At 42.6% G+C, this 26,984-nt stretch overlaps 1 protein-coding gene across 5 annotated transcripts in view; it reads right to left on the bottom strand.

The window, feature by feature from the left end:
• Positions 1-19,816, bottom strand: part of LOC139416421 (ral GTPase-activating protein subunit beta-like) — a 41,670-nt gene extending 21,854 nt beyond the window's left edge. For all 5 annotated transcript variants that reach the window (XR_011635094.1, XM_071165017.1, XM_071165018.1 and 2 more), the window contains exons 1-10: positions 19,648-19,816; positions 18,690-18,896; positions 17,916-18,118; positions 14,739-14,905; positions 11,730-11,916; positions 6,826-6,957; positions 6,131-6,309; positions 4,256-4,404; positions 3,738-3,963; positions 1,649-1,850 (exon numbers count right to left, since the gene is read on the bottom strand). Coding sequence is in view for 4 of the 5 variants with exons in the window: in XM_071165017.1 (XP_071021118.1) it covers positions 1,649-1,850; positions 3,738-3,963; positions 4,256-4,404; positions 6,131-6,309; positions 6,826-6,957; positions 11,730-11,916; positions 14,739-14,905; positions 17,916-18,118; positions 18,690-18,866 (1,622 nt within the window). In the remaining variant the exon portion in view is untranslated. The remainder of the gene's footprint in view (positions 1-1,648; positions 1,851-3,737; positions 3,964-4,255; positions 4,405-6,130; positions 6,310-6,825; positions 6,958-11,729; positions 11,917-14,738; positions 14,906-17,915; positions 18,119-18,689; positions 18,897-19,647) is intronic.
• Between the last annotated feature and the right edge of the window lie 7,168 nt (positions 19,817-26,984).

Below are 26,984 nucleotides of genomic sequence, written 5' to 3'. Positions count from 1 at the left end.
ACATACAGTGGGGCAAAAAAGTATTTAGTCAGCCACCAATTGTGAAAGTTCTCCCACTTAAAAAGATGAGGCCTGTAATTTTCATCATAGGTACACTTCAACTATGACAGACAAAATGAGAAAAAAAAAAAATGCAGAAAATCACATTGTAGGATTTTTTAATGAATTTATTTGCAAATTATGGTGGAAAATAAGTATTTGGTCACCTACAAACAAGCAAGATTTCTGGCTTCACAGACCTGTAACTTCTTCTTTAAGAGGCTCCTCTGTCCTCCACTCGTTACCTGTATTAATGGCACCTGTTTGAACTTGTTATCAGTATAAAAGACACCTGTCCACAATCTCAAACAGTCACACTCCAAACTCCACTATGGCCAAGACCAAAGAGCTGTCAAAGGACACCAGAAACAAAATTGTAGACCTGCACCAGGCTGGGAAGACTGAATCTGCAATAGGTAAGCAGCTTGGTTTGAAGAAATCAACTGTGGGAGCAATTATTAGGAAATGGAAGACATACAAGACCACTGATAATCTACCTCGATCTGGGGCTCCACGCAAGATCTCACCCCGTGGGGTCAAAATTATCACAAGAACGGTGAGCAAAAATCCCATAACCACACGGGGGGACCTAGTGAATGACCTGCAGAGAGCTGGGACCAAAGTAACAAAGCCTACCATCAGTAACACACTACGCCGCCAGGGACTCAAATCTTGCAGTGCCAGACGTGTTCCCCTGCTTAAGCCAGTACATGTCCAGGCCCGTCTGAAGTTTGCTAGAGAGCATTTGGATGATCCAGAAGAAGATTGGGAGAATGTCATACGGTCAGATGAAACCAAAATATAACTTTTTGGTAAAAACTCAACTCGGCGTGTTTGGAAGACAAAGAATGCTGAGTTGCATCCAAAGAACACCATACCTACTGTGAAGCATGGGGGTGAAAACATCCTGCTTTGGGGCTGTTTTTCTGCAAAGGGACCAGGAATACTGATCCGTGTAAAGGAAAGAATGAATGGGGCCATGTACCGTGAGATTTTGAGTGAAAACCTCCTTCCATCAGGAAGGGCATTGAAGATGAAACATGGCTGGGTCTTTCAGCATGACAATGATCCCAAACACACCGCCCGGGCAACGAAGGAGTGGCTTCGTAAGAAGCATTTCAATGTCCTGGAGTGGCCTAGCCAGTCTCCAGATCTCAACCCCATAGAAAATCTTTGGAGGGAGTTGAAAGTCCGTGTTGCCCAGCAACAGCCCCAAAACATCACTGCTCTAGAGGAGATCTGCATGGAGGAATGGGCCAAAATACCAGCAACAGTGTGTGAAAACCTTGTGAAGACTTACAGAAAACGTTTGACCTCTGGTATATACCCTTTGTTGGCAATGACAAAGTATTGAGATAAACTTTTGTTATTGACCAAATACTTATTTTCCACCATAATATGCAAATAAATTCATTAAAAATCCTACAATGTGATTTTCTGGATTTTTTTTCCTCATTTTGTCTGTCATAGTTGAAGTGTACCTATGATGAAAATTACAGGCCTCTCTCATCTTTTTAAGTGGGAGAACTTGCACAATTGGTGGCTGACTAAATACTTTTTGCCCCACTGTACAGCAGCGCAGCACGCTAGGATGAAACTGCCGTTTTACCTGGACAGGTAGACTGGGAGAATGTCCTCTCCAGTCTTCTTACTGCAGAAGATGCGGCACAGGGTGCCGCAGGCCTCGGCACGGCCCGCCTCGTAGCTCTCGGGGAACTCGTTGGTGTCGAACATGGGGTTTGACACCATGGAGTCGGTGGACATCTGGGATCCCTTCCTTCTCAGCTCCAGACCCACCTGAGTGGCTATGGCTGTTGAGGGGACAGAAGGAGACACAGGAGTGAAAGGAGCCCGGAATGGGACATCCTCACACGTGAACGTGTGAAAACAGATAGAAACACACAAATAGAAACGAAGACATAAACGCACGTACAACACATTGAAAAGTGACCAAACACACATACACATTAAAAGTACACAAACTGAGGTAAATACTGTACACAAACTGTGCAGACACAAAATGAGACAAGGAAATCAAACCTAAATGGCTACAAAACGCACAGACTCACACACACATTTACGCGTACGAACGTAAATCAGCAGGCGCACAAAGAGGGACGTCTGACACAGAGTTTGCCATAAAAAGTGTTGTCTTTATCATGGGCTAAGTGAATGGAATTAAAGGTTTGAAACTTTTACGTGAACATCTTTTCCCAACACAAGTTGTGAGAAGACGTCGGCACAAAATCTCTGTCAGCTCAGCTCCCTTGTACTTGCATTATGATGACGTCACTCAAGGTACAGACATTTACTTCATGCATTGAGGCACCAAACCAAAATTCTATAAACGTATAAGTGAACTGACAACACAAGGGGAAACAATATGAGAACAATGCGCTGAATTCAGGGCAAACCAAAAAGCATTAGTGCCACGATAGATATAAAGTCAATGGAATATGGTGGTGTGGTCACAAACTGGCAACGCTATGTCGGGACAGTGGCGAGGCTGTGTGCTCCCATTCCATTTCCAACCCGCAGAACATTGAGAGAACGTTGGCGCAACGCTCAAATGACGGTGGTGGGGGTAAAAGGTAACGATGATGGGCGATGATGACCATGGAGAAATTAAACCAAAGCAGGATTCAAAGAACTGACTGCGAGTCAAGAGAAAAGCCGCAGCTCCTACTTACAAGATTTATAAGAAAGGAGAATTTGGATAAAAGAGGCTGCAAGATAACAGAAATAGTGGAGAGAGAAATCAAAGCATATCAATATTCTCTCAATTCATTCTAAATGCATGAATTGTGTTTTTCCTCCTCAATGGATGACCTTTCATCCTGAAACTGTTGAAACATCAGACATGGTAGACACGAGTCAGCATGCAGGACAGACACAAGCACCAAAACACGAGATAAGAGACCTCGACATAATGATCCTTTTCTACCTTTTTACATGTGCTTAATCAGTGTTCCCCAATCCTGTTCTTGAAGAACCGCCGTATTGCAGGACTTTCTCCCAGCTTAGTGCCATCACACCAGGGTCGCATTTATTTGGCACCAAACTGAAGAAAATGGACTGAAACAGGGACTGACTACCTGAACTTGTCCAATAAGAAACACCCATTTCCATTTTTAGCAAACCATTGTGCGACTGAGAGCCCTAATGAATACCACCCTTAAATCAACTGATCTCTTCTTGCCCTTGATGAGCCGAATCGGGCAGATCACTACTGAGCTTATGGCTCTCCAGGAGCAGGATTGACAATCAACCCTACAATAGTGCCGTCATCTCCTACAATCATAAGGCACAAGACGGAACTACACAGACACATGCAGAAGTTCATTGTGTGTTTCTGACAGCATAAATTCAATCTTGTGACCACTGCAATAAAACACTGCAGATGGAGACATTGAATGTACTGACTGGGGAAATGCGCAAAGGCGCATCTAGATTGAATTCTCCATCCTACAGTGTTCAGTGGAGTGGAATGTCAATTAGACTAACTGATATCAGAGTGGTCTCCACACAGTGCTTTAGCAGATGTGAAAAGTAGTGCGAGAGAAAAAAGAAAAACCACAGTCCTCTGACCCCAGCCCACTCCACCCAAAACGCACACAAGTCCAACCCTTAACCCAACACAAAGACATGCATCCAACCCAACCTCCCCCAGTCAGTCAGTCAGATCAGTCATTGCTTACCAGTCATGCTGGGGTCTCGGCTGAGGCCGCTGTGGAGCTTGCAGTGCACTAGTGCCGCGTCAAACAGCCACTGACCGAAGAGGTTGAGGATGCTGTTGACCTTAGGCCTGGCTGGGGCGGGCAGCGGCTGCATCTCCCAACTGCTCTGGGTGGGGCTGGCCAGCATGGTGGGTGACGACGACAGCTGCTGGGACGCGGACACTTTGGCTGGCTGGGCTGCACTGCCCTGTAAGGGGAGGGTTTAGTCTGAGTTAGAGCACAGGCATTCAAATCCGGGCCACTAACAATTTTTTATTTCAAATACTTTAGCGCCACTGCATCTGGCGAGATTGAACCAATGGAGTAGTCGACGAAAGTGCAAACCCCACCCTGTCCGGCACTCCAGACAAGCGAGATTGAACACTCAAAGTACTTGAAAGAAAACAAATTCGGTTTGAAACCAGGTCTGCTGATGTAAGCACAGTACACAGGCCAAGATGACGTATGCACATGATTTGTAGGCTATACAGTTGACTTACCGTTAAACTCTTGCTGGCGGTTTTGGTGACCACGGTGTGTCGCTGCTTGCGGCTGTGTGGGGGCGTGGTGTTGTTGGAGGAGGGAGGGGACATGCTCAGTCTGTTGACCGGTGTGGGCGGGGCACTGTCGACCCTGGGCCGTGATATGCCTGCAGAGGAGAAGGGGGCAGGTGCCAAAACAAGACACACCCAATAGTCTGAATAACCAGCGGTTGTGGCGTGTCCTGCCTCTGATAGAATGTCCTCTATTACAGTGGAAAAACAAGCCTCTGTTCCAATACCTTTGAAATGCCATTGATTCTCCCTTCCTTCCTTGAGGTTATCACTGATCTGTTTGCAAAGGAATTGTTTCCACCCTATCGCCTTCCCTAATTCAAGTGATCAGATCAGTGATTACCTCAAGGAATGGAAGAGAAAAAAAGTGCACATTTTAGAATACCTCTTTCTGGTTTCCCTTCAGGTTAAAACTTCAAGACTTCTTAAGAGGTAAGAAAGCAACATCCCATGTAAACAGGATTGTGTTAACCCCATGTTTGTCCAACCGCACAGCCAATAGGTGTTAATAGGCAGATTATAGAGATATTACTTGTGCCTGTGCTTTTTCAGGACTCATTGACACACTTAAAACATAAGACTATTAGGGGGTATCAATTAACTTATGCCCAAACAACAGAACAATGCTACTGTGGTATCAGTTGTTGAACTGGCTGTCATTGACTAGTACAAGTCACATCTTGCAGCTCTTTATAAACCATTTGAACCATCAAATCAACCGAAACAGCCCATTTGAGTGTAATAGCGAGCCCTTCAGCCCAGTTTGACTTGCCAAAACCTCCAGAGGACCATGACAGAACGGCCTAAAAACGTCCTCGGGACAAATCGGGTACTAGAAAAAAAAAACTCCAGGGGACGACGACACAATGTCCAAAGAACGTTAAAGTGACCTTCAGGGGACCATGACACAACGTCCCAAGAACATCCCTGGAACTATAAAAAAGGTTCCCTTGGGACCATCATGCAACGTTCTAAGGCCCAGTAAAATTAAAGTCCTAAGATTGTCCTAAAAAGGCCCTACATGTTCCTCAATGTCATCTTGTAAATAGAGGTAAATAGACAAAGGGCCCCCAGAGAACATTCCCATGGGACCATCAAGCAACGTTCTTAGAACGTCAGTGGGATACCGTCGCGCAGAACCCCTTAAGGAACCTAATGGGAACGTCGCTGAATGTCCTCAGGACATCCCGTTTACTGGGCTTACCCAGTATGCAATCCATGCTTTGGTTTAGTTTCCCTGGCACGGTTTCCAAATTCTAACATTTTAGCATTTGTGGCGCAAACCCCATTCAAGTCATGGTACCGATATTAGCAAGCAAAAAACGATTGTGAAGCTCAACAAAATCACTTGCAGGTGTTTTGAACATGCACGAAAAATGCTAAAATTAGTCCCATGACTTGAATGGGATTTGTTCCACAAATGCTAATGTGCACATTAGCATGTGGAAACAGTGACAAAATTAAAACAAAGCATAGATTGATGTCATACCTTGTCCATAGACTTCTTATAAGGTAAGGAAAACAACATGTCATTTTGTAATTTGGGTGAACTATCCCTTTAAGGACAAATTGACACTTTTATCAGTTCAAACTGCTGACAAATACTGTATGCAAACAAATTCAGACCAGGGTTGGGGTCAAATCCATTTCAGGGAGTAAACTGAATTCCAATTACAACTTTCCTAATTGCCTTTCAATGAGGAAAGCAAAGTGTAATTGGAATTTGTTAACTTCCTGAATTGACCCCAACGCGGATTCAGACTAGAGGTGCACCGTGTTGCACCACCACTTGACCCTGAGTGACGGAGGTCGTCTTCTCACCCAGGAAGGCGTCCACCAGGCAGCTGACCCCCCGCATGGCCCTGAAGAAGATCTGGGGAAGCTGCTTGAGGCAGGGGTGCAGCACTACCTCATGGGGGATGCCGCTCGAGTTGAGGAACTGCTCCTGGAACTTGGGTGTGGTGCTAACCAATGTCGGGTTGCTCAGATCCACGGGGTTGCTGCGGAAACCACAAGGGACAGGAGAGAGAAGTGAGGATGGATTGACACACACTGAGGGCCTCATTCACTGACACAGACCTGTATTAATGGGTGGGGTTGACAATGTGCTGGGAAAATATGTCTAGAACATTGAATGGCATTAGCCACAGCAAAAAAAGGGGGTTGTAGTCATTAGGCAAAAGACAACATTTTTGCTAAAAAAAAATGTATATATTTTTTTTTAATTAAAGTTCTTATTGGTCCAGTTCCCTCAATGTTTCAGTTCGATTTCTTCCATTTGGTGCATAATTAATACGACCCAATATTATGTGGCCAAGAAATAAAGTAGATGAGGAAAAGAGGGCATGTAAGGACATCACCAGGGCACGTATCTACAAAGCGTCTCAAAAGGTGGAGTGCTGATCTAGTATCAGTTTTGAATTTTAGATCACAATGAATAAGATTGTGTGGAAAAATCCTAGATCAGCACTCCTACTCTGAGATGCTTTGTGGATATAGGCCCAGAACTTCTCTACCTCAGCATGTGGAGGAAGCGGAACCAGGTCTGGGCAACACAGTCGTTGTCCATCTCTACTGGAATCAGGTTGGCATCCTCATCAGGGACTTTAAACGGGGGGAACGAGGGGCCATGGGTGAACCGCAACAGCCTGGGTGAAAAGTCAACACACAGACAAGACGCACATGCAGACACACATACACACACAATTTAGTATGCCCATTTCCTCCTCTCTGTCATGATGTTTTAAATTGATAGTGGTACTTCCTGCAAAATGAAATAGCAGATACTGTTTCTCTGCTCTCACAGTTCTTTTTGAACCAACTGAAAACTTCAGAGATTAGCTACAGTGGTGTGAAGTACTTAAGTAAAAATACTTTAAAGTACTACTTAAGTAGTTTTTTGGGATATCTGTACTTTACTATTTATATTTCAAACTCTTACTTCAGTACATTTCTAAAGACAATTATGTACTTTTTACATGCATTTATCCTGACACCCAAAAGTACTCTTCACATTTTTTATTTTTAACAGTAAAGGAAAATGGTCCAATTCACGCACTTATGAAGAGAACCTCCCTGGTCATCCCTACTGCCGCTGATCTCGTGGACTCACTAAGCACAAATGCGTGTTGGAATGTGCCCCTGTCTGTCCATAAAAAATATATATAATTGCCTTTTGGTTTGCTTAATATAAGCAATTTCAAATTATTCATACTTTTGATGCTAAGTATATTTTTGTAACTACATTTCCCTTTGATACTTAAGTATATTTAAAACCAAATACTTAGACTTTTACTCAAGTAGTATTTTACCAGGGGACTTTCAATTTTACTTGAGTCATTGTCTACTGAGGTATCTTTACTTTTACTCAAGTATGACAATTGGGTACTTTTTCCACCACTGGTTAGCTACATTACAGGGAAAGTACAATGCCAGACAGTAATCCAATAGTCAAATTGACTCACTAGATATGCAAATCAAGGGACAAGATGTCTAGATAGTAGCTTTTAGAACAACTACTAAGTCAACACCAGAGCACCCACACAATAAGCCAGGAGAGTGGAATTGGAAAACTGCTAAAATAATACCACCAAAGAGGGCGACTAAAATTAAATTGAATTAAGTCGCCCTATGGGTCGTTTCATGAAACCGTCCCTTTGGGTAGTGTAACGTTTTGGCAAGTGTAAAAATATAATACAGAACCAGTCTAAAGCTTGGACACACCTACTCATTCAAGGGTTTCTTTATCTTTACTATTTTCTACATCAAAACGATTTAATAAAACATATGGAATGATGTAATAACCAAAAAAAGTGTAAAACAAATTCAAATGATAGATTCTTCAAAGTAGCCACCCTTTGCCTTGATGACAGCTTTGCACTCCTGGCATACTCTTGGCTGCTTTTCCTTCATTCTGCAGTCGAACACATCCCAAACCATCTCAATTGGGTTGAGGTCAGGTGATTGTGGAGGCCAGGTCATCTGATGCAGCACTCCATCACTCTCCTTCTTGGTCAAATAGCCCTTACACAGCCTGGAGGTGTGTTGGGTCACTGTCCCGTTGAAAAACAACTGATAGTCCCACTAAGCACAAACCAGACGTGATGGTGTATCGCTGCAGAATGCTGCAGTAGCCATGCTGGCTAAGTGTGCCTTGAATTCTAAATAAATCACTGACAGTGTCACCAGCAACGCACCCCCACACCATTACACCCCCATGCTTCACGGTGGGAATGACACATGCGGAGATCATCAGTTCACTTACTCTGCGTCTCACAAAGACACGGCGGTTGGAACCAAAAATCTCAAATTTGGACTCATCAGACCAAAGGACAGATTTCCACCGGTCTAATGTCCATTTCTCGTGTTTCTTGGCCCAAGAAAGTCTCTTCTTATTGGTGTCCTTTAGTAGTGGTTTCTTTGCAGCAATTCAACCATGAAGGCCTGATTCACACAGTCTCCTCTGAACAGTTGATGTTGAGATGTGTCTGTTACTTGAACTATGTGAAGCATTTATTTGGGCTGCAATCTGAAGTGCAATTAACTCTAATGAACTTATCCTCTGCAGCAGAGGTAACTCTGGGTCTTCCTTTCTTGTGGCGGTCCTCATGAGAGCCAGTTTCATCATAGCGCTTGATGGTTTTTGCAACTGCACTTGAAGAAACTTTCAAAGGATTGACTGACTATGTCTTAAACTAATGACGGACTGTCGTTCCTCTCTGCTTATTTGAGCTGTTTTTGCCATAATATGGACTAGGTCGTTTACCAAATAGGGCTATCTTCTATATACCACCCCTACCAGGCTCCCGAGTGGCGCAGCGGTCTAAGGCACTGCTTCTCAGTGCTAGAGGCGTGACTACAGACACTGGTTCGATTTCAGACTGTATCACAACCGGCCGTGATAGGAGTTCCATAGAGCTGCGCACAATTGGCCCAGCATCGTCCGGGTTTGCCCCGGGGTAGGCCGTCATTGTAACTAAGAACTTAACTGACTAGTCCTTAACTGACTAGCCTAGTTAAAACAACACAACTGATTGGCTCAAACGCATTAAGGAAAGACATTCCACAAATTCACTTTTAACAAGGCACACCTGTTAATTGAAATGCAGTCCAAGTGACTATCTCATGAAGCTGCTTGAGAGAAAGGCAAGAGTGTACAAAGCTGTCATCAAGTTAAAAGGTGGCCACTTTGAAGACATTCAAATATATTTTGATTTGTTTAACACTTCTTTGGTTACTACATGATTCCATATGTGTTGTTTCATAGTTTTGATGTCTTCACTATAATTCTACATCTACAATGTAGAAAATAGTAAAAATAAAAATCCTTGAATGAGTAGGTGTGTTCAAACTTTTGACTGGTCCTGTATATACATACACATTTTTACATTCTGTCGTGAAGAGCACATGCTCAACTTGTTTTTCAATCTCAAATAAAAAAATATATATAATTATAAGTGAATTTAAAAAAAGATACAACCTGCAATATCTAACTTTTTGGGCGACCCAACCAAATTCACATAGAAATGTGACATAGATCTGTCATTCTCATTGAAAACAAGTCTAAGAAGTGGTAGATCTGTTCTTGTGTGCCATTTCTATGCTTCCCATTCTGAAGTTTCATTTTAGCGTCTTTTACTTTCGCTTTTGTACACCAGTTTCAAACAGCTGAAAATACAATATTATTGGATATTGAAAAGATTTTACACTGTAGTTTAAATGGTAAAAGTATTATCTACACTATACTTGCTTGTTTTGTCAAACTGAAACTAGGCAAACTATTAGAATTGTAGCAACCAGGAAATGGTGAAGCAATTTCTGTATAATGCATCTTTAAGCGCCAAATAAAGTAACAGGATTGAAAATAATCTTAAATCAGCCATAAATCCCCTTGTGACAGGGGGAATGGAAGCTTGTTGAGTGCAACATGGAGGGGAAATTCCCCCCCAAAACTTCACAAAAATGTTAAAACATTTCTAGCCTGCCTATACGCTGAGTGTACAAAACATTAAGGACACCTGCTCTTTCCATGACAGACTGACAAGGTGAATCCAGGTGAAAGCTATGATCCCTTACAGTTGTCACTTATTAAATCCACTCCAATCAGTGTAGATCAAGGGGAGGAGACAGGTTAAAGAAGGATTTTTAGGCTTTTAGACAATTGAGACACAGATTGTGTACATGTGCCATTCAGGGGGTGTCTTTGAACAGGGTATGTTAGCAGGTGTACCGGTTTGTGTCAAGAACTGCAACATTGCTGGGTTTTTCACACTCAACGGTTTCCCCCGTGTATCAAGAATGGTCCACCACCCAAGGGACATCCAGCCAACTTGACACAACTGAAGGAAGCATTGGAGTCCACATGGGCTACCATCCCTGTGGAACACTCGACATGCCCTGACGGATTGAGGCTGTTCTGAGGGCAAAAGGGTGGGTGCAACTCAATATTAGGAAGGTGTCCCTAATGTTTTGTACACAGGGTTGGCGTGTTATGCTGGACCCATTCAGTTTTCAACCACCTGAACATTTTCTAAAAAAGCAGAACCAGGTCACCTGCTTTTACACTATGATTTGACTATTAAAATGTTGAATGTTTATCTTGAATGGAATGTTTTTACCATATTAAAATGAGAGTTCAGTTCACGTAACAGGGTTGACCTTAAAAAGAAGGGACAAGCATTTTTGACTTCAGAAATTATCTTCAGAAATGACTGTCAAAGAGACAAAATTACTACGGCTTTACACTGACGGTGAAAACTCGAAATGTTGGGGTTAAGTGGGTTAAAATCCTTCTAAAAGTCACAGAGGGACATGTCAAAAAGCTGAATCTTGGCACTTTAGCAAGTCTTTATTGCAGATGTATTGAATTTTCCGTGTGGTCTAAATTAAAAAGGCCCTTCTTTTAATTTAACAGGCTTTTAAAATTCTATATTGGTGCACAATTTCTACTTACAATATCAAAACGAATCATTTCGTCGAACGACACCTATACTATAGTGCTCACCGAACAAAACGGTCTTTGTCTTTAATCCAAACTAATTGAACAGAATGGTACTCAAGTTTTGTATTTTTTGAGTGTCTAAATAAATACCAACAAAGGAACACAACACATAAGCTCTTCTTCAGAAAGTGGGAATGAAAAGAATCCCCACGTTCCATGTTACATGCGCCCCCCCCCCCCAAAGTGGGTGATCAGTCACCTGCTAGCGTTGGTTTTCCTTAGCAATGCTGGCGCAACCGGGCCCTTCGGTTTGTGAACCTCAACCCTCTAAGCTTGGGTGCCAGTCTGTTTCTCCCCTCCAGCCAACTCCTTAAGGAATTGTCATGCCAAACATTGCAATGACAGCAATGGAGTTTGCAAGAGCACAAACAGATCTAAGAGCAGGTTACATCACTCTCCCAATCAGGATAAGTCAGTCACCTGGAGGTGAGGGCGCAGGCCACCCTGCTCCACTGCTCCACCACGGGTGGGTGGTGCCTCCAGTTGGCCAGCATCTCCTGAGCAGTCTTCCAGTAGGGCGGCGTGGGGAAGCAGCGGGCGCACGCCAGCAGCCACACCTCAAAAAGCACCGCCATCAGCTTCTCCGCCAGCTTCTCTGCCACACCCACTAGGCATGGGGGCAAAAGTGGGAGAGGGTCAAAGGTTAACAGGATGCTGAGAGTCATTTATGTTTAAATACTCAAAATGAAAATCAAGGCCATCTATTTCTAGTTACTCAAATAAATCAAATGAATACTAGAAGTATTGCTTCTGTCAATTGGCTTACCCAAAACTGGGCTCGAACCAGGGACCCTCTGAACACATCAATAACTTATATTAGTCCTGTTTCACACATGTATAAGTGTGTATTATACGCATGTGTGAAATGGAAATGTATTGTTTGTTTATCCCACCTCCCCCTGAGACACCCTTGAAGTGTGGATCATGGCCAGGATCAGCCATTATCAAATGTGACACTGGAATAATTAGGGTTAAGTGCCTGGCACATTTGTATGTGTGTTGGAGCATCAGCGTGCGTAGCGTGTAGAGCCCTGAGTGTGCATAGAGACAGAGCAAAAATAAGAATAAAATACATGAACTGGGCTGTCTGCACCACACTCTGTAGCTCCATGCGATCGAGGGCGGTTTTGCCATAACAAGCAGTGATAGAGCCAGTCAAAATCTCTCAATGGTACAGCTGTATAACTTTTGGAGGATTTGAGAGCCCATGCCAAACCTTTTCATCCTCCGGGGGGCGCTGACATGCCTTCTTCACGACTGTACGCATGTGGGCCATTTAAGTTCTTAGTGATTTGGACACGGAGGAATTTGAAGCTCTCGACCCGCTCCACTGCAGCCCCGTCGATGTGAATGGGGGCGTGCTCACCCCCGGTTTCCTGTAGTCCACAATAAGCTCCTTGGTCTTACTGACGTTGAATTGCAGAGCTACTTCTAGGTCTCAGAGAGTGACGTCACCAATTGAACAATACTAGCGCAGGTAATTACAGCGCTTTCAGAAAGTATTCATACCCATTGACTTATTCCACATTTTGTTGTTACAGCCTGAATTCAAAATAGGTTAAAAACAGATTGTTTCTCACCCATCTACACAGAATACTCCATAATAACAAAGTGAACATTTTTTGCAAATGTATTGAAAATTAAATACAAAAATCTCATTTAAATAAGTATTCACACCCGAGTGTTAGAATCCCCTTTGGCAGCGATTACAGCCGAGTCTTTTTGGGTTAAGTCTCTAAGAGATTTGCACACCTGGATTGTACAATATTTGCCCATTATTCTTTTAAAAATTCTTTAAGGGCTGTCAAATTGGATGTTGATCTTTGCTAGTCAACCCTTTTTAAGTCGCCATAGAATTTCAAGCTGATTTAAGTCAAAACTGTAACTCAGCCACTCAGGAACATTCACTGTCTTCTTGGTTAGCAACTGCAGTGTAGATTTGCCGTTGTGTTTTAGGTTATTGTATTGCTGAAAGGTGAATTAATCTTTGAGTTTCTGGTGGAAAGCAGACTGAACCAGGTTTTCCTCTAGGACTTTGCCCGTGCTTAGCTCCATTTCATTAATTTTTTATCCTGAAAAACTCCCCAGTCCTTAACAAATAAAAGCATACCCATAACATGATGCAGCCACCACTATGCTTGAAAATATGAAACGTGGTACTCAGTAATGTGTTGTATTGGATTTGCCACAAACATAACACTTTGTATTCAAGACAACAAAAAATTGCAGTATTACTTTAGTGCCTTGTTGCAAACCGGGTGCATGTTTTAGAATATTTTCATTCTGTTCTATCTTTTCACTCTGTCAATTGGTTTAGTAATGTAGAGTAACCACAATGTTGTTGATCCATCCTCAGTTTTCTCCTATCACAGCCATTAAACTGTGTAACTGTTTTAAAGGCACCATTGGCCTCGTGGTGAAATCCCTGAGCGGTTTTCTGCCTTTCTGGCAACTGAGTTAGGAAGGACGTCTATCTTTTTAGTGACTGGGTGTATTGATCACCATCCAAAGCTTAATTCATAACTTCCCCGTGATCAAAGGGATATCTGTCTGCTTTTTAATTTTTAATTTACCCATCTACCAATAGGTGCCCTTCTTTGAGAGGCATTGGAAAAACTCCCTGGTCTTTGTGGTTGAATCTGTGTTTGAAATTCACTGCTTGACTGAAGTACCTTACAGATAATTTTATGTGTGGGATACAGAGATGAGGTAGTCATGTTAACCACTATTATTGCACAAAGAGTGAGTCCATGCAACTTATTGTGTGTGACTTGTTCAGCATTTTTTTACTGCTGAACTTATTTAGGCTTGCCATAACAAAGGGGTTGAATACCTATTGACTCAAGACATTTCAGCTTTTCATTTTTAATTAATTTGTAAAAATGTATAATTCCACTGACATTGTGGGTATTGTGTGTAGGCAAGTGAACATAAAAATCTAAATGTTATCCATTTTAAAATTCAGGCTGTAACACAAGATGTGGAATAAGTCAAGGGGTGTGAATACTTTGATGGCTCTGTAGCTAGCCATTTCAAATCGGATACACTTAATCAATTCGCTCAACAGATGCAGTCAGCGGTTAAACTGAAAAGTAGTGTAATGTGGGACTTTCAGTACACAGATAAATCATGTTATGCAGTGGAACAGATGTCTAATTCTAGAGTCAGTCAAACCCCTGCTATACTACGCCTTTACTGGGGCCATGTTTAGACCATCTATTCCAAAGTTCTAAAAGTGCTAAGATATGAACAATCTGATAAAAGTACCAAACGTAAGAAAACAAACAGAAACAGGGAGGGACTACCTGGACTTGTCACACAAGAAAAATTCATTTTCTGTTACAAAATGTTTTAAAACGTTGTGTGCCCTAATGAACATGACCCTGGGAAACCCAGTGAGTTGTGGTGTGGTGAGGAGACGGGGCTGACCTCCAATGGTGGGCGGGGCCAGCAGCGTGTCATTGATCCGGAGCAGGAAGAGCAGCAGTACCTCCCAGGTCTCTCTCACCATGGAGACGGACTCCCTGGCCAGCTTCTGTACTGCCGTCAGCACCTGCTGGCACAGCCGGATGTGGCTCAGACTGTACTGCTCCGGCCTGAGGGAGAGGGAAGAAAGGGTGTGTGGGGGTATGAGAAGGGGGATGTGGTAGAAGAAAAAAAGAGGAGAGTGTTTGAGGGAGTGAGTGTGTACGCGTTTCATGTGTGAGTGTCAGGGTTTCAGTTAACCGGTAATAGCCGGCTTTTGGATGTAATTTTTTTTTTTTTACATTTTTTAATCTGTTAAAAAAGCTGATAAATAAAATTGGTACTGGCCCATTGTCACCCAAAAAACATTCCATGGCGAAATAATGCTTTTTATGCTATTCATTTGTTGAAAAACATTTAACCGGTCATGCTTATCTATGGGGTTAATTTGAATAATTTTGTGGAAATAAATGTATATATAATATATACACAATGCATTTAGCGGAAAATCTGTCAGACAGGCCCTTTATAAGCCCAATCATTGCACAACAATTCTAAATGTAATCTTATGTTAAAAATAGTTTTTTGGCCACGATTAAAAATAGCTAATATTTGTATTTCTCAACTGGTAATTGAAGTGCACTTCCCATTTGCCAGTCAAATGCATAGGCAAGGAAAGAACAGGCTTCATCAGTGCGTCACACCACTTTGCAATGAGATGGAGGCAGTATGCATTTTGAAAACATATAGCTACAAATTTGAAACCTGAACGTTTTATTACATATATTTTTCCTAGGCTTCAAAGTAGCTCAGGAAAAATTCTACCATATCCGGACGCAATTGTTTTAGACTTCCAGATGCCATTGAAACCAGTAGCCTATTTCTCTCATGTTCTATTGGTTATTAACTTTCATTCATTGTCCGATACAAAATAGATGATTGTTCAGTTGCGACTGTAGAGGCCCAGCCAGGCATATACTATACAAAAGTATGTGGACACCACTTCAAATGAGTGGATTTGGATATTTCAGCCACACCCGTTGCTGACAGATGTTTAAAATTGAGCACACCGCCATGCAATCTCCATAGACAAACATTGACAGTAGAATGGCCTTATTGAAGAGCTCAGTGACTTTCAACGTGGCACCGTCATTGGATCCAACAAGTCAGATCATCAAATTTCTGCCCTGCTTGAGCTGCTCCGGGCAAACTGTAAGTGCTGTTATTGTGAAGTGGAAACGTCTAGGAGCAACAACGGCTCAACCATGAAGTGGAAGGCCACAAAAGCGCACAGAACAGACAGAACAGGGCTGCCGCGTGCTAAAGCGGTCCTTGTTTGCAACACTCACTACCGAGTTCCAAACTAGCTTTGGAAGCAATGTCAGCACAATAATTGTTAATTGGGAGCTTCATGAAATGGGTTTCCATGGCCGAGCAGCCGCACACAAGCCTAAGATAACCATACGCAATGCCAAGTGTCAGCTGGAGTGGTGTAAAGCTCCCCACCATTGGCCTCTGGAGCAGTGGAAATGCGTTCTCTGGAGTGATGTCTGGCAGTCCGACAGACGAATCTCAGTTTAGCGGATGCCAGAAGAACACTACCTGCCCAAATGCATAGTGCCAACTGTAAAGTTTGGTGGAGGAGGAATAATGGTCTGGGGATGTTTTCATGGTTCAGGCTAGGCCCCTTAGTTCCAGTGAAGGGACATTTTAATGATATTCATGACAATTACATTTTAGACAATTCTGTGCTTCCAACTTTGTGGCAACAATTTGGGGAATGACCTTTCCTGTTTCAGCATGACAATGCCCCTGTGCACAAAGCGAGATCCATACAGAAATGGTTTGTCGAGATCGGTGTGGAAGAACTTGACAGGCCTGCACAGAGCCCTGACCTCAACCCCATCAAACACCTTTGAAATTAATTGAAAAACCGACTGCGAGCCAGGCCTAATTGCCCAACATCAGTGCCCGACCTCACTAATGCAGCTCAAGCAAGTCCCCGCAGCAATGTTCCAACATATAACAGAAAGCCTTCCCAGAAGCGTGGGTGCTGTTATAGAAGCAAAGGGGGGGACCAACTCCATATTAACGCCCATGACTTTGGAATGAGATGTTCGACGAGCAGGTGTCCACATACTTTTGGTTATGTAGTGTAGTTTGGAAAGCAAATGGCTTTAAATTAACAAAATTCTCAACTTAATTGAGCGAACAACAGAAAACGTATAGCCTGTCCTATTGGCATCAGCGGAGAGCATCGGCCATATCCCAGGTGAGTGCACACTGTGCATATTCACTCTTTAACAATGTTGGGTCAGTTCTACTTAAAAGTTTGTTTTTGGACAATCATTTCCTCCTCCGGTTTAGATGGACATCATATTCTATTTGTGTCTCCCTTTCTCGTAGGCCTATAAAATGTACAATGTATTTTTTATTGATTGTATGTCAGTGTTGGCAGAGTAGGCTACCCTGTAATTTGTCATATTAAAAAAGATTCTGCTAATATCTCCAGTCATATAAAGTGTGGTAGAATTGCATGAAAATGCGTTTTTCCAGTACAAAGAAAGCAGAAACGTATCTGATACAGCCGAGGCCTCTACACGACACGCGCTCAGCCATCTTTTTTTGCGACCAGTGATTAAGTTATATTATTCGCCTAAATGATGATCCAATCGAGTCATCACATTATGAATAGTATGCTATTTTACATAAATCGCGATGATGCATGTAATGCTTTATTATAAAAGTGCCTTTTTAATGGTGAAAATGTGCTTCCCCAAAGACATAGTTTCCCCGTGATTTTGCTTTTCGTTACTCGTCTTGTTGGCTGAGGAAAATTAAATGTGGACAGGTATTCTAACATCTTCAAAGTGTACGGTAAGGACACAAGTCATTATATCCTCTACTTGCATGTTCTGTTAAGATTAATTACCATCATTGAAATGTGATTTCAGTCATTCTGAGCACCGTGGGTGGACGCCCTAATCAGATTACGCACCCAATGCATATGGGTCCGGTACATTTCTCAAACGTCCGGTAAATTAAAATGCTGCCGGTCAAATGACCGGAGATACATTTTCATAACGGAAACCCTTATGTGTGTGTGTTTTGTGTGCATGCTCAGCTCAACTGTGGCTGTACCTGGGTAAGAAGACGTTGTAGAGGTGTTTGAGGATGGTCTGGACGTACAGGTTGGGCTCCTTCACCACCGGCTGTGGAATGGAGTCCCGGGGCATCACCAGGGCCATCATCCAGTCTGTGTATACGTCCACACACAGCTTCACCGTGTCCCCCTCCAGGGGAAGAGTTAGGCCATAGCACAGTACCTCCATGGTCCACTTCACCTGGAACCACAGTCAAAGAGACAGTTATGCCCGATTCACACTATAGCTCCAAAACGAGCCAAACCCAAGTGTACTGGGCTGGCCTGGTAACGTATCCACCATAGTTGTGCTTACTGTGCTGCAATGGACAGCGTAAAGAAAACATTTGAGCCAGCAGAGTACGGTTCAGATCAGCCCAAGTGTGAATCAGGCATTATAGGCTACCCTTCACGCTTGTGAGCCAACCCAAACCGTACTGTGATGGCTCAAATATTTTATTTTCAGTGTCCAATGCAAAACGGTTTCAGGAAGTGTATCCCGGGCCAGCACAGTACAGCTCGGCTCAGCTCAGCTCTGTAGTGTGAAATGGTCATGAGGCATCTACTACCCTCTGATCCACTTGACACTGCTAATGTGACAAATTGGGGTCGAATAACTGTTTCTGCATCCAACAATGCTACCTATGCTTGGCAAGACAACAACAAGTTGGCTAAGGCAGAAACAGACAGACGTCACCCAGGCTAGCCTCATGCAGAAAGGCCCCATTAACTCTACCCCACATCAATGACAATGCTCTCTGTCCATCCCTCACCTCTTTGTCCGTCTTGAGGATGTTCTCGGTGGCCATGGGGATGGCGGCAGTCCCCAGGGGTTTGACCACTGCGTTGGCCACCTCCAACCCCACGCCTCCAGGATACGTGTGAAGGACACTGAGGTGGCCCTGGTCACTCTGCACCATTAGGTGCAGCGAGCGCCAGTCTGAGTACATTGTGTAGCGGCTCCACTCTACTGTTTCCACCTGCACAATCAATGAGCATAAATATAGCTCATTAGCTAGGTTCCCAGTAATATGGTGAAGATGTTGCATGACTGTCATTTTGCCTTTGTGTGAGGAGAAGGAATTGGTAGGTGCAAGGCAGTACAAGACCTTACACTATTCATAATTTGACTCCAGCCATAACTAGCAAGCTAAAAGGTAGACAGTGAAAAGTGGACGTCAATACCCGTTAGAGATAAGTAACTACCTGTATCATGGAGAAAATACATGCATTAACCTTAACGTTACTAGCTAACGTTACCTACACAGCTAAGACCCAGCCAACTAAATATTAGCATACGCGTAGATAGCTAGGTAACGTTATGGTTCATACTTGAAACGTTATGGAAACACAGCATGCTAGCTAGCTAACTGGTTAACCTGAGCTAACCCCACCGTAGCAACTCAAACCAGGAAGCATCTGCAACGCTAGCTAGCTAACCTCTCTATTCCGCTCATCAATAATAATAATACTAACCGCTAACGGCTAGCTGATAGCACTGCCATTTACCTAGCTAACCAATTCGTTGTGACGGTAACCAAATAATCAAATCTTACCAGCTTATTCATGTTTACCAGCTAACGAATTCCCGTAAAGGGTAAGATAATTTAGCATTTACTGAAAGAGCACCAGTTACCTACTGTTAATGCTAGCTAACGTTAGCGGTAGCAAGCTAGCTAAGTTACGTATTGCTCGATCAATTGAAGCAAGCTACGGGAATTTTGCATTTACCTGCTCCAAGGAAAATGGTTTTCATAACAAGGTGACTTGTCTTCACAACACCAGCTATCCCAATTTAGGCATTCTCCAACAATGTCAAGGCTAGAGGACTACGGTGCTGCTTCGGCTACACTGAATCAAGTAACGCAAAATCCTCAGCTGACTGCTGTCATTGGCAACCGGAGGAAGACGATGTTGAATGAGCGCCCCATGTGGGGAAGTCGAAAACAGGTTGTCCACATGGACAACGAGTGGCTTCATTCCTTGTGAACTTTCCCTGCGCTGAGAACAATGTGGTCTAAGCAACTTCCAAGTTAAATGGCTTTCATCCAAGATAGGTGCAGATGACGGCACACACACATAATGGTAGATGCCCACCCCACAAATAATAGTGTGTTTAGGAACTTCACAGGTGAATAAAATATATAGGCCTAAACTACACTGGACAAAAATATAAATGCAACATAAAAGGGTTGGTCCCATGTTTCATGAGCTGAAATAGTCAATTTACCTGGTAAGCTGACTGCAGGAATGTCCACCAGTGAATTGGATGTTAATGTTAAAAAATGAACAAATAATTAAAGAGCAACAATCAAATAACAGTAACAAGGCTATATACAGGGGGTACCGGTAATTGAGATAATATTTACATGTAGGTAGAGGTAAAGGGATAACAAACAGAGAGTAGCAACAGCGTAAAAATGGGTAGCCATTTGATTAGCTGTTCAAGAGTCTTATGGCTTGGGTTTAGAAGCTGTTAAGAAGACTTTTGGACCTGGACTTGGCGCTCCGGTACCACTTGCAGTGCGGTAGCAGAGAGAACAGTCTATGACTAGGGTGGCTGGAGTCTTTGACCATTTTTAGGGCCTTCCTCTGACACTGCCTGGTATAGAGGTCCTGGATGGCAGGAAGCTTGGCCCCAGGGATTTACTGGGCCAAACGCACTATCCTCTGTAGTGCCTTGCGGTCAGAGGCCGAGCAGTTGCCGTACCAGGCAGTGATGCAACCAGTGCTCTCGATGGTGCAGCTGTATAACTTTTTGAGGATCTGAGGACCCATGCCAAATCTTTTTAGTTTCCTGAGGGGGAATAGGCTTTGTCGTGCCCTCTTCACGACTGTCTTGGTGTGTTTGGACCATTCTAGTTCATTGGTGATGTGGACACCAAGGAACTTGAAGCTCTCAACCTGCTCCATTACAGCCCCATCGATGAGAATGGAGGCGTGCTCAGCCCTGCTTTTCCTGTAGTCCTCGATCATCTCACCCATTGAGCCTGTTTGGATGCTCTGGATCGATTTGTACGACAGTGTGTCCCAGTTCCCGCCAATATCCAGCAACTTTGCACAGCCATTGAAGAGGAGTGGGACAACATTCTACAGGTCAAAATCATCAGCCTGATCAACTCTATGCAAAGAAGTTGTCTTGCGCTGCATGAGGGAAATGGTGGTCACACCAGATACTGCTGATTTTCTGATCCACGCCCCCCTACTTTTTTTTTAAGGTATCTGTGACCAACAGATGCATATCTGTATTTCCAGTCATGTGAAATCCATAGATTAGGGCCTCATGAATTTATTTCAGTTGAGTGATTTCCTTATCTGAAATGTAACTCAGTAAAATCTGTGAAACTGTTGCATGTTTTGTATATATTTTTGTTCAGTGCAGTTGGAACTGCATGCAGAACAAACTCGCTCTTTGTAAAGATAACAACACATCTACAGAGTGTCGAGACCACACCGAGACAGAGTAACTACTCTCAGGTGAGTAGAGTGATGGGGGGATATGGAATATTTTATTTGGCAAATCTTCCAATATACTGTTGAACATAATATAATCTACGGGCATATCAAAGTTCCAGAGTGGGATCTCTGCTAGTTTTAAGGTTATGGCCTATTTTAGACAGAGAAATTGGCATAGAAGGCAATGTAACCAATGTAACCAATCACAGCTCTGCTTTTACTTGTATCATTGCACATCTTACAAATCACCAGCAGAGGGCGACGATTTTGGATCCAATTACACATTCACTGTTGATAATGCTTGGAAATTGGATCATAACTCTAAAAGTAGCAGAGATCCCAGTGGAACTTTGATGTACCTTAGAGTATATTATGTTCAACAATCTATTGAAAAACGACCTAAATTAAAACATTTATATTTTGAATATTCATGTTTCCATTTTTCAATATTCATAAATGAATGTCAATTCTTTGGGGAGAAATCAAAATACTACTCATATTACCAGAGCAAGCAGTAAAGCTTCATGTGACACCAATGTTTGCTTTGTAGCACCTACAAATGAAACACTATGGAGTGTTAAAGGAGGCCTGGGTAAGGTCAAAATGTAATAAATACAGTGCCTTGCGAAAGTATTCGGCCCCCTTGAACTTTGCGACCTTTTGCCACATTTCAGGCTTCAAACATAAAGATATAAAACTGTATTTTTTTGTGAAGAATCAACAACAAGTGGGACACAATCATGAAGTGGAACAACATTTATTGGATATTTCAAACTTTTTTAACAAATCAAAAACTGAAAAATTGGGCGTGCAAAATTATTCAGCCCCTTTACTTTCAGTGCAGAAAACTCTCTCCAGAAGTTCAGTGAGGATCTCTGAATGATCCAATGTTGACCTAAATGACTAATGATGATAAATACAATCCACCTGTGTGTAATCAAGTCTCCGTATAAATGCACCTGCACTGTGATAGTCTCAGAGGTCTGTTAAAAGCGCAGAGAGCATCATGAAGAACAAGGAACACACCAGGCAGGTCCGAGATACTGTTGTGAAGAAGTTTAAAGCCGGATTTGGATACAAAAAGATTTCCCAAGATTTAAACATCCCAAGGAGCATTGTGCAAGCGATAATATTGAAATGGAAGGAGCATCAGACCACTGCAAATCTACCAAGACCTGGCCGTCCCTCTAAACTTTCAGCTCATACAAGGATAAGACTGATCAGAGATGCAGCCAAGAGGCCCATGATCACTCTGGATGAACTGCAGAGATCTACAGCTGAGGTGGGAGACTCTGTCCATAGGACAACAATCAGTCGTATATTGCACAAATCTGGCCTTTATGGAAGAGTGGCAAGAAGAAAGACATTTCTTAAAGATATCCATAAAAAGTGTTGTTTAAAGTTTGCCACAAGCCACCTGGGAGACACACCAAACATGTGGAAGAAGGTGCTCTGGTCAGGTGAAACCAAAATTGAACTTTTTGGCAACAATGCAAGACGTTATGTTTGGCGTAAAAGCAACACAGCTGAACACACCATCCCCACTGTCAAACATGGTGGTGGCAGCATCATGGTTTGGGCCTGCTTTTCTTCAGCAGGGACAGGGAAGATGGTTAAAATTGATGGGAAGATGGATGGAGCCAAATACAGGACCATTCTGGAAGTTAACCTGATGGAGTCTGCAAAAGACCTGAGACTGGGACGGAGATTTGTCTTCCAACAAGACAATGATCCAAAACATAAAGCAAAATCTACAATGGAATGGTTCAAAAATAAACATATCCAGGTGTTAGAATGGCCAAGTCAAAGTCCAGACCTGAATCCAATCGAGAATCTGTGGAAAGAACTGAAAACTGCTGTTCACAAATGCTCTCCATCCAACCTCACTGAGCTCGAGCTGTTTTGCAAGGAGGAATGGGAAAAAATGTCAGTCTCTCGATGTGCAAAACTGATAGAGACATACCCCAAGCGACTTACAGCTGTAATCGCAGCAAAAGGTGACGCTACAAAGTATTAACTTAAGGGGGCTGAATAATTTTGCACGCCCAATTTTTCAGTTTTTGATTTGTTAAAAAAGTTTGAAATATCCAATAAATGTCGTTAAACTTCATGATTGTGTCCCACTTGTTGTTGATTCTTCACAAAAAAATACAGTTTTATATCTTTATGTTTGAAGCCTGAAATGTGGCAAAAGGTCGCAAAGTTCAAGGGGGCCGAATACTTTCGCAAGGCACTGTATGCTAACTTTGCTCAATTATTTATCAGTAATGCTATCAGATACAAATGTCAAATATCAATGTCAACAATCCTACCTCCGAAGGACTATTCTATAGATTACATTTCGTAGATTACATTTTCTTTTTTGTCTGGGTTTCGTGAGGAATCATTTAAATGGCTCTAGAAATCATGATACATTTGGTTTTCAAAGTGAATTATACCAGAGATACTGTATATAAATGACGAGATATAATAAGAACAATGGGAGCCATTTTCCCAAAGGCTGGGAGGCACGTGGTCTGCTTATCGCTCTATTCCAATGTGGACAGATTTTGATGGGAGTGGACCCTCTCGCTTCACCTCTTTCTCCCTGATTACACTGACTCATGACATGACTCTTATTAAAGCTGACTCATTCCTGAAGTCATTTCATGGATTCTATTTTATTGTGTTTCAGAAATGGAGCCCCCCAGTAGTCTTCTGTCTGTAGATCAGTTCCTTTGCCTGGATGTGTTCAATGAGCCAGTCTCCACTGCATGTGGACACAACTTTTGTATGGTCTGTATCAGCAGATACTGGGATACCACTGACCTGTGTCAATGTCCACTGTGTAAGCAGGCATTCTACAGAATACCAGAGCTAAAACTCATTACAGCATTCAGAGATCTTTTAGATCATTTTAAGAAGATGAGAGATAGAGATCAGTCCCCTACCGAGCCCGGAGAAGTGGTCTGTGAAGTCTGCACAGTGAGGAAGCTCAAGGCCCTAAAGTCTTGCCTGCAATGTCTCACCTCTTACTTTGAGACTCACCTGCAGCCTCATGAGATAGCCCCTGTCCTGAAAAGACACATATCTGATACACCCTGTGGAGAAACTGGGAGACCGGATGTGTAAGAAGCACAACATATTTGTGGAGCTGTTCTGTGAGACGAACCAGATGTGTGTGTGTCAGTTCTGCACTGTGACGGACCACAGGACTCACCACCATGTCCCTCTACTATAGGAACAGTGCCGAGATAGGAAGGCACAAGCGCAGCAGATGATCCAGGTGTGACTGCAGAAAGTGTAGGAGATCCAACACTCAGAAAAGAACAGCAAGAAAGACGCAGAGAGAAACCTAGCAGACAGTGTGCAGGTCTTCACTGCTCTGCTGTGGCCCATTGAGAGAATCCAGAGTGAATTCATTGAAATGGTTGAGGAGAAGCAGAAAGCATTAGAGGCAGCCTGAAGGGCTCATCAAAGAGCTGGAGATGGATATCACTGACAAACTGAGGAGGCACACTGAGCTGCAGCAGCTCACAGACACTGAGTACCTCCTCCACGTCCTCCCGAGTTCCCCATCCCTCTGTACCCTTCCACACACGAGGACTGGTCTGAGATCAGGATTCACGGAAGTCTGAATGAGAGGAGAGTGAGGCAGGGTCTTTCTCTGCTGGAGGAGACTCTTCATAAAGATATAGAGAAGTTGAGAAGTTGTGTGATGATCCTGAGCTGAAGTGGATTCAGCAGTGGTCAGTGGATGTGGCTCTGAACCCTGACACAGCAAATGATTATCTCATCCTGTCTGAGGACAGAAAACAAGTGAGAAATGGAAACACACAGAAGGAATTCCCTGACAACCCAAAGATAATTAAATGTTAACTGTCTGTCCTGGAAAAAGAGGGCTTAAGTTCTCCTCGGGGAGATACTATGAGGTGCAGGTGAAGGGGAAAGTGTATGGAGGTTAGGAGTGGCCAAAATCAACCTGCATTTTTTTTTTTTTACTGATCCCTGAGTGTGTGATGCTGGACTGTGAGATTGAGTGATGGCAGTGCTTTCCACAAGCACAAGAAAAAGTAGCCAGCCAGGCTCCCCCGGGCTTGGGTGGTGTGATTATTTTTTTTGGTCTCTGGTACATTGTAATGCTAGATTGTATTTTCAACCAGCAACTATTAGGAAATAACACTTATCAAATATGTTCACACTTTTACAGTGTTAGTTTCAAGAGCTGTTGTACAGTTTGATATAAAACACAACATCATTTTCACTGCACTGGGCCTTTAAAGACGCTGGTGTTAATCATGGGCTTTGCTACACAGAAAGCAGCAGTTGACTGCTCCATTGTTAACACTTTGATTAAATCTTTAGACTTAGATCAATATCTTTGAAAATACCATGTAAGTATCATTATCTTACATAACAATTCAACCTGTTTTATTTTATCATATTTTGGACCAGAGTGAGGCTTTCACTCCACGAGCCTACCTATTGTCCCTGCAGTGAGGATGATTCACCATCTTCATTGAATGTTTTCATAATTTATCTACAGATAATGGCTAAAAAGCCTAACAGTATGTAAATTAGGGAATCGAATTAACAGCTCCCTTACCGATGCGATTCGGAAGGCTACTGACAAGTCACACATTTTAATGTCACTGAGAGGCAGTCCTAATGGACTTCATATCAAAAATACAAACAAGCTCTTTAGTTTAATTATCCCAATGTGAAACTATGGACATATAACTACGTTGTATGATTTATGAATGTCAAAGATATGAGATTTGACTTTATTCAGTCAGTTCGACACCTTTTATAACATAATCAAGCTTGCTCTTCGTAAATTAAAACACAGTAAATAGTACAGTATATGAAAACCTCCAGGGTCCAATGTAAACTTTTTTTCTTACTGGTCCGGTCGGGCAAGTTGGACAAAAATCTACTGGTCCGAACCAAATTTTACTGGCCCAGACATGGTGTAGTTCTTAAATGCATTGGGTTTACACAGGGCCTATTGGTTGGCATGCTTTCTCTCTATGTTCAGCTATTAATAGGCTACATTTGGTTATTATGATATGTATTAAAAAGCTGTGTAATATAATTAATTTAGCAATGTAAGTCATTACTCTATTGTATTAATAGCATTGTATTAATTGCATAATTTTTTTGTTTCTGAAGTATGTCATTTTGAGAATATTGTAAAATAGTATGCTGCGCATTTAAGACAAACTTTCCAAAAGAGATATGACATGGCTACATTAGGCTAGCCAAGAAAAATAGCATAGCCATGGAAAGTAGAGGTCCTGAGGGTGCAGTTCTTTGGACAAAAAAATAGTGGACTAGACCTTTATTATTAAAGTAGAGAAAAATACTCCTCAACAACCGTAGCACACAACACAAATACCCAGTTATCGAGAGCCGGGACAGACAGCAGACTGTCAACCCAGCAGTGTTTCCCTGTCATTGCTCACTTTGTGACTGACAGGCGCCTGTCCTATCAATAGATTGCTAGAAGATGCATATCGTTCATTCTAGCGGGAGAGGATTTTTTTCTGACTACCGAATTGAAAATGTAGCCTAGATAAACTAAATTAAAAAGGTACTCGGCTGAAAATGACTCTGTAGTCGGCTGGATGGGG

The sequence above is a fragment of the Oncorhynchus clarkii genome, chromosome 9 (genome assembly GCF_045791955.1).
Source record: "Oncorhynchus clarkii lewisi isolate Uvic-CL-2024 chromosome 9, UVic_Ocla_1.0, whole genome shotgun sequence".
NCBI lineage: Eukaryota > Metazoa > Chordata > Actinopteri > Salmoniformes > Salmonidae > Oncorhynchus > Oncorhynchus clarkii.
Note: the sequence above shows the minus strand (reverse complement) of the source record. Positions and strands in the feature narration are given on the sequence as shown.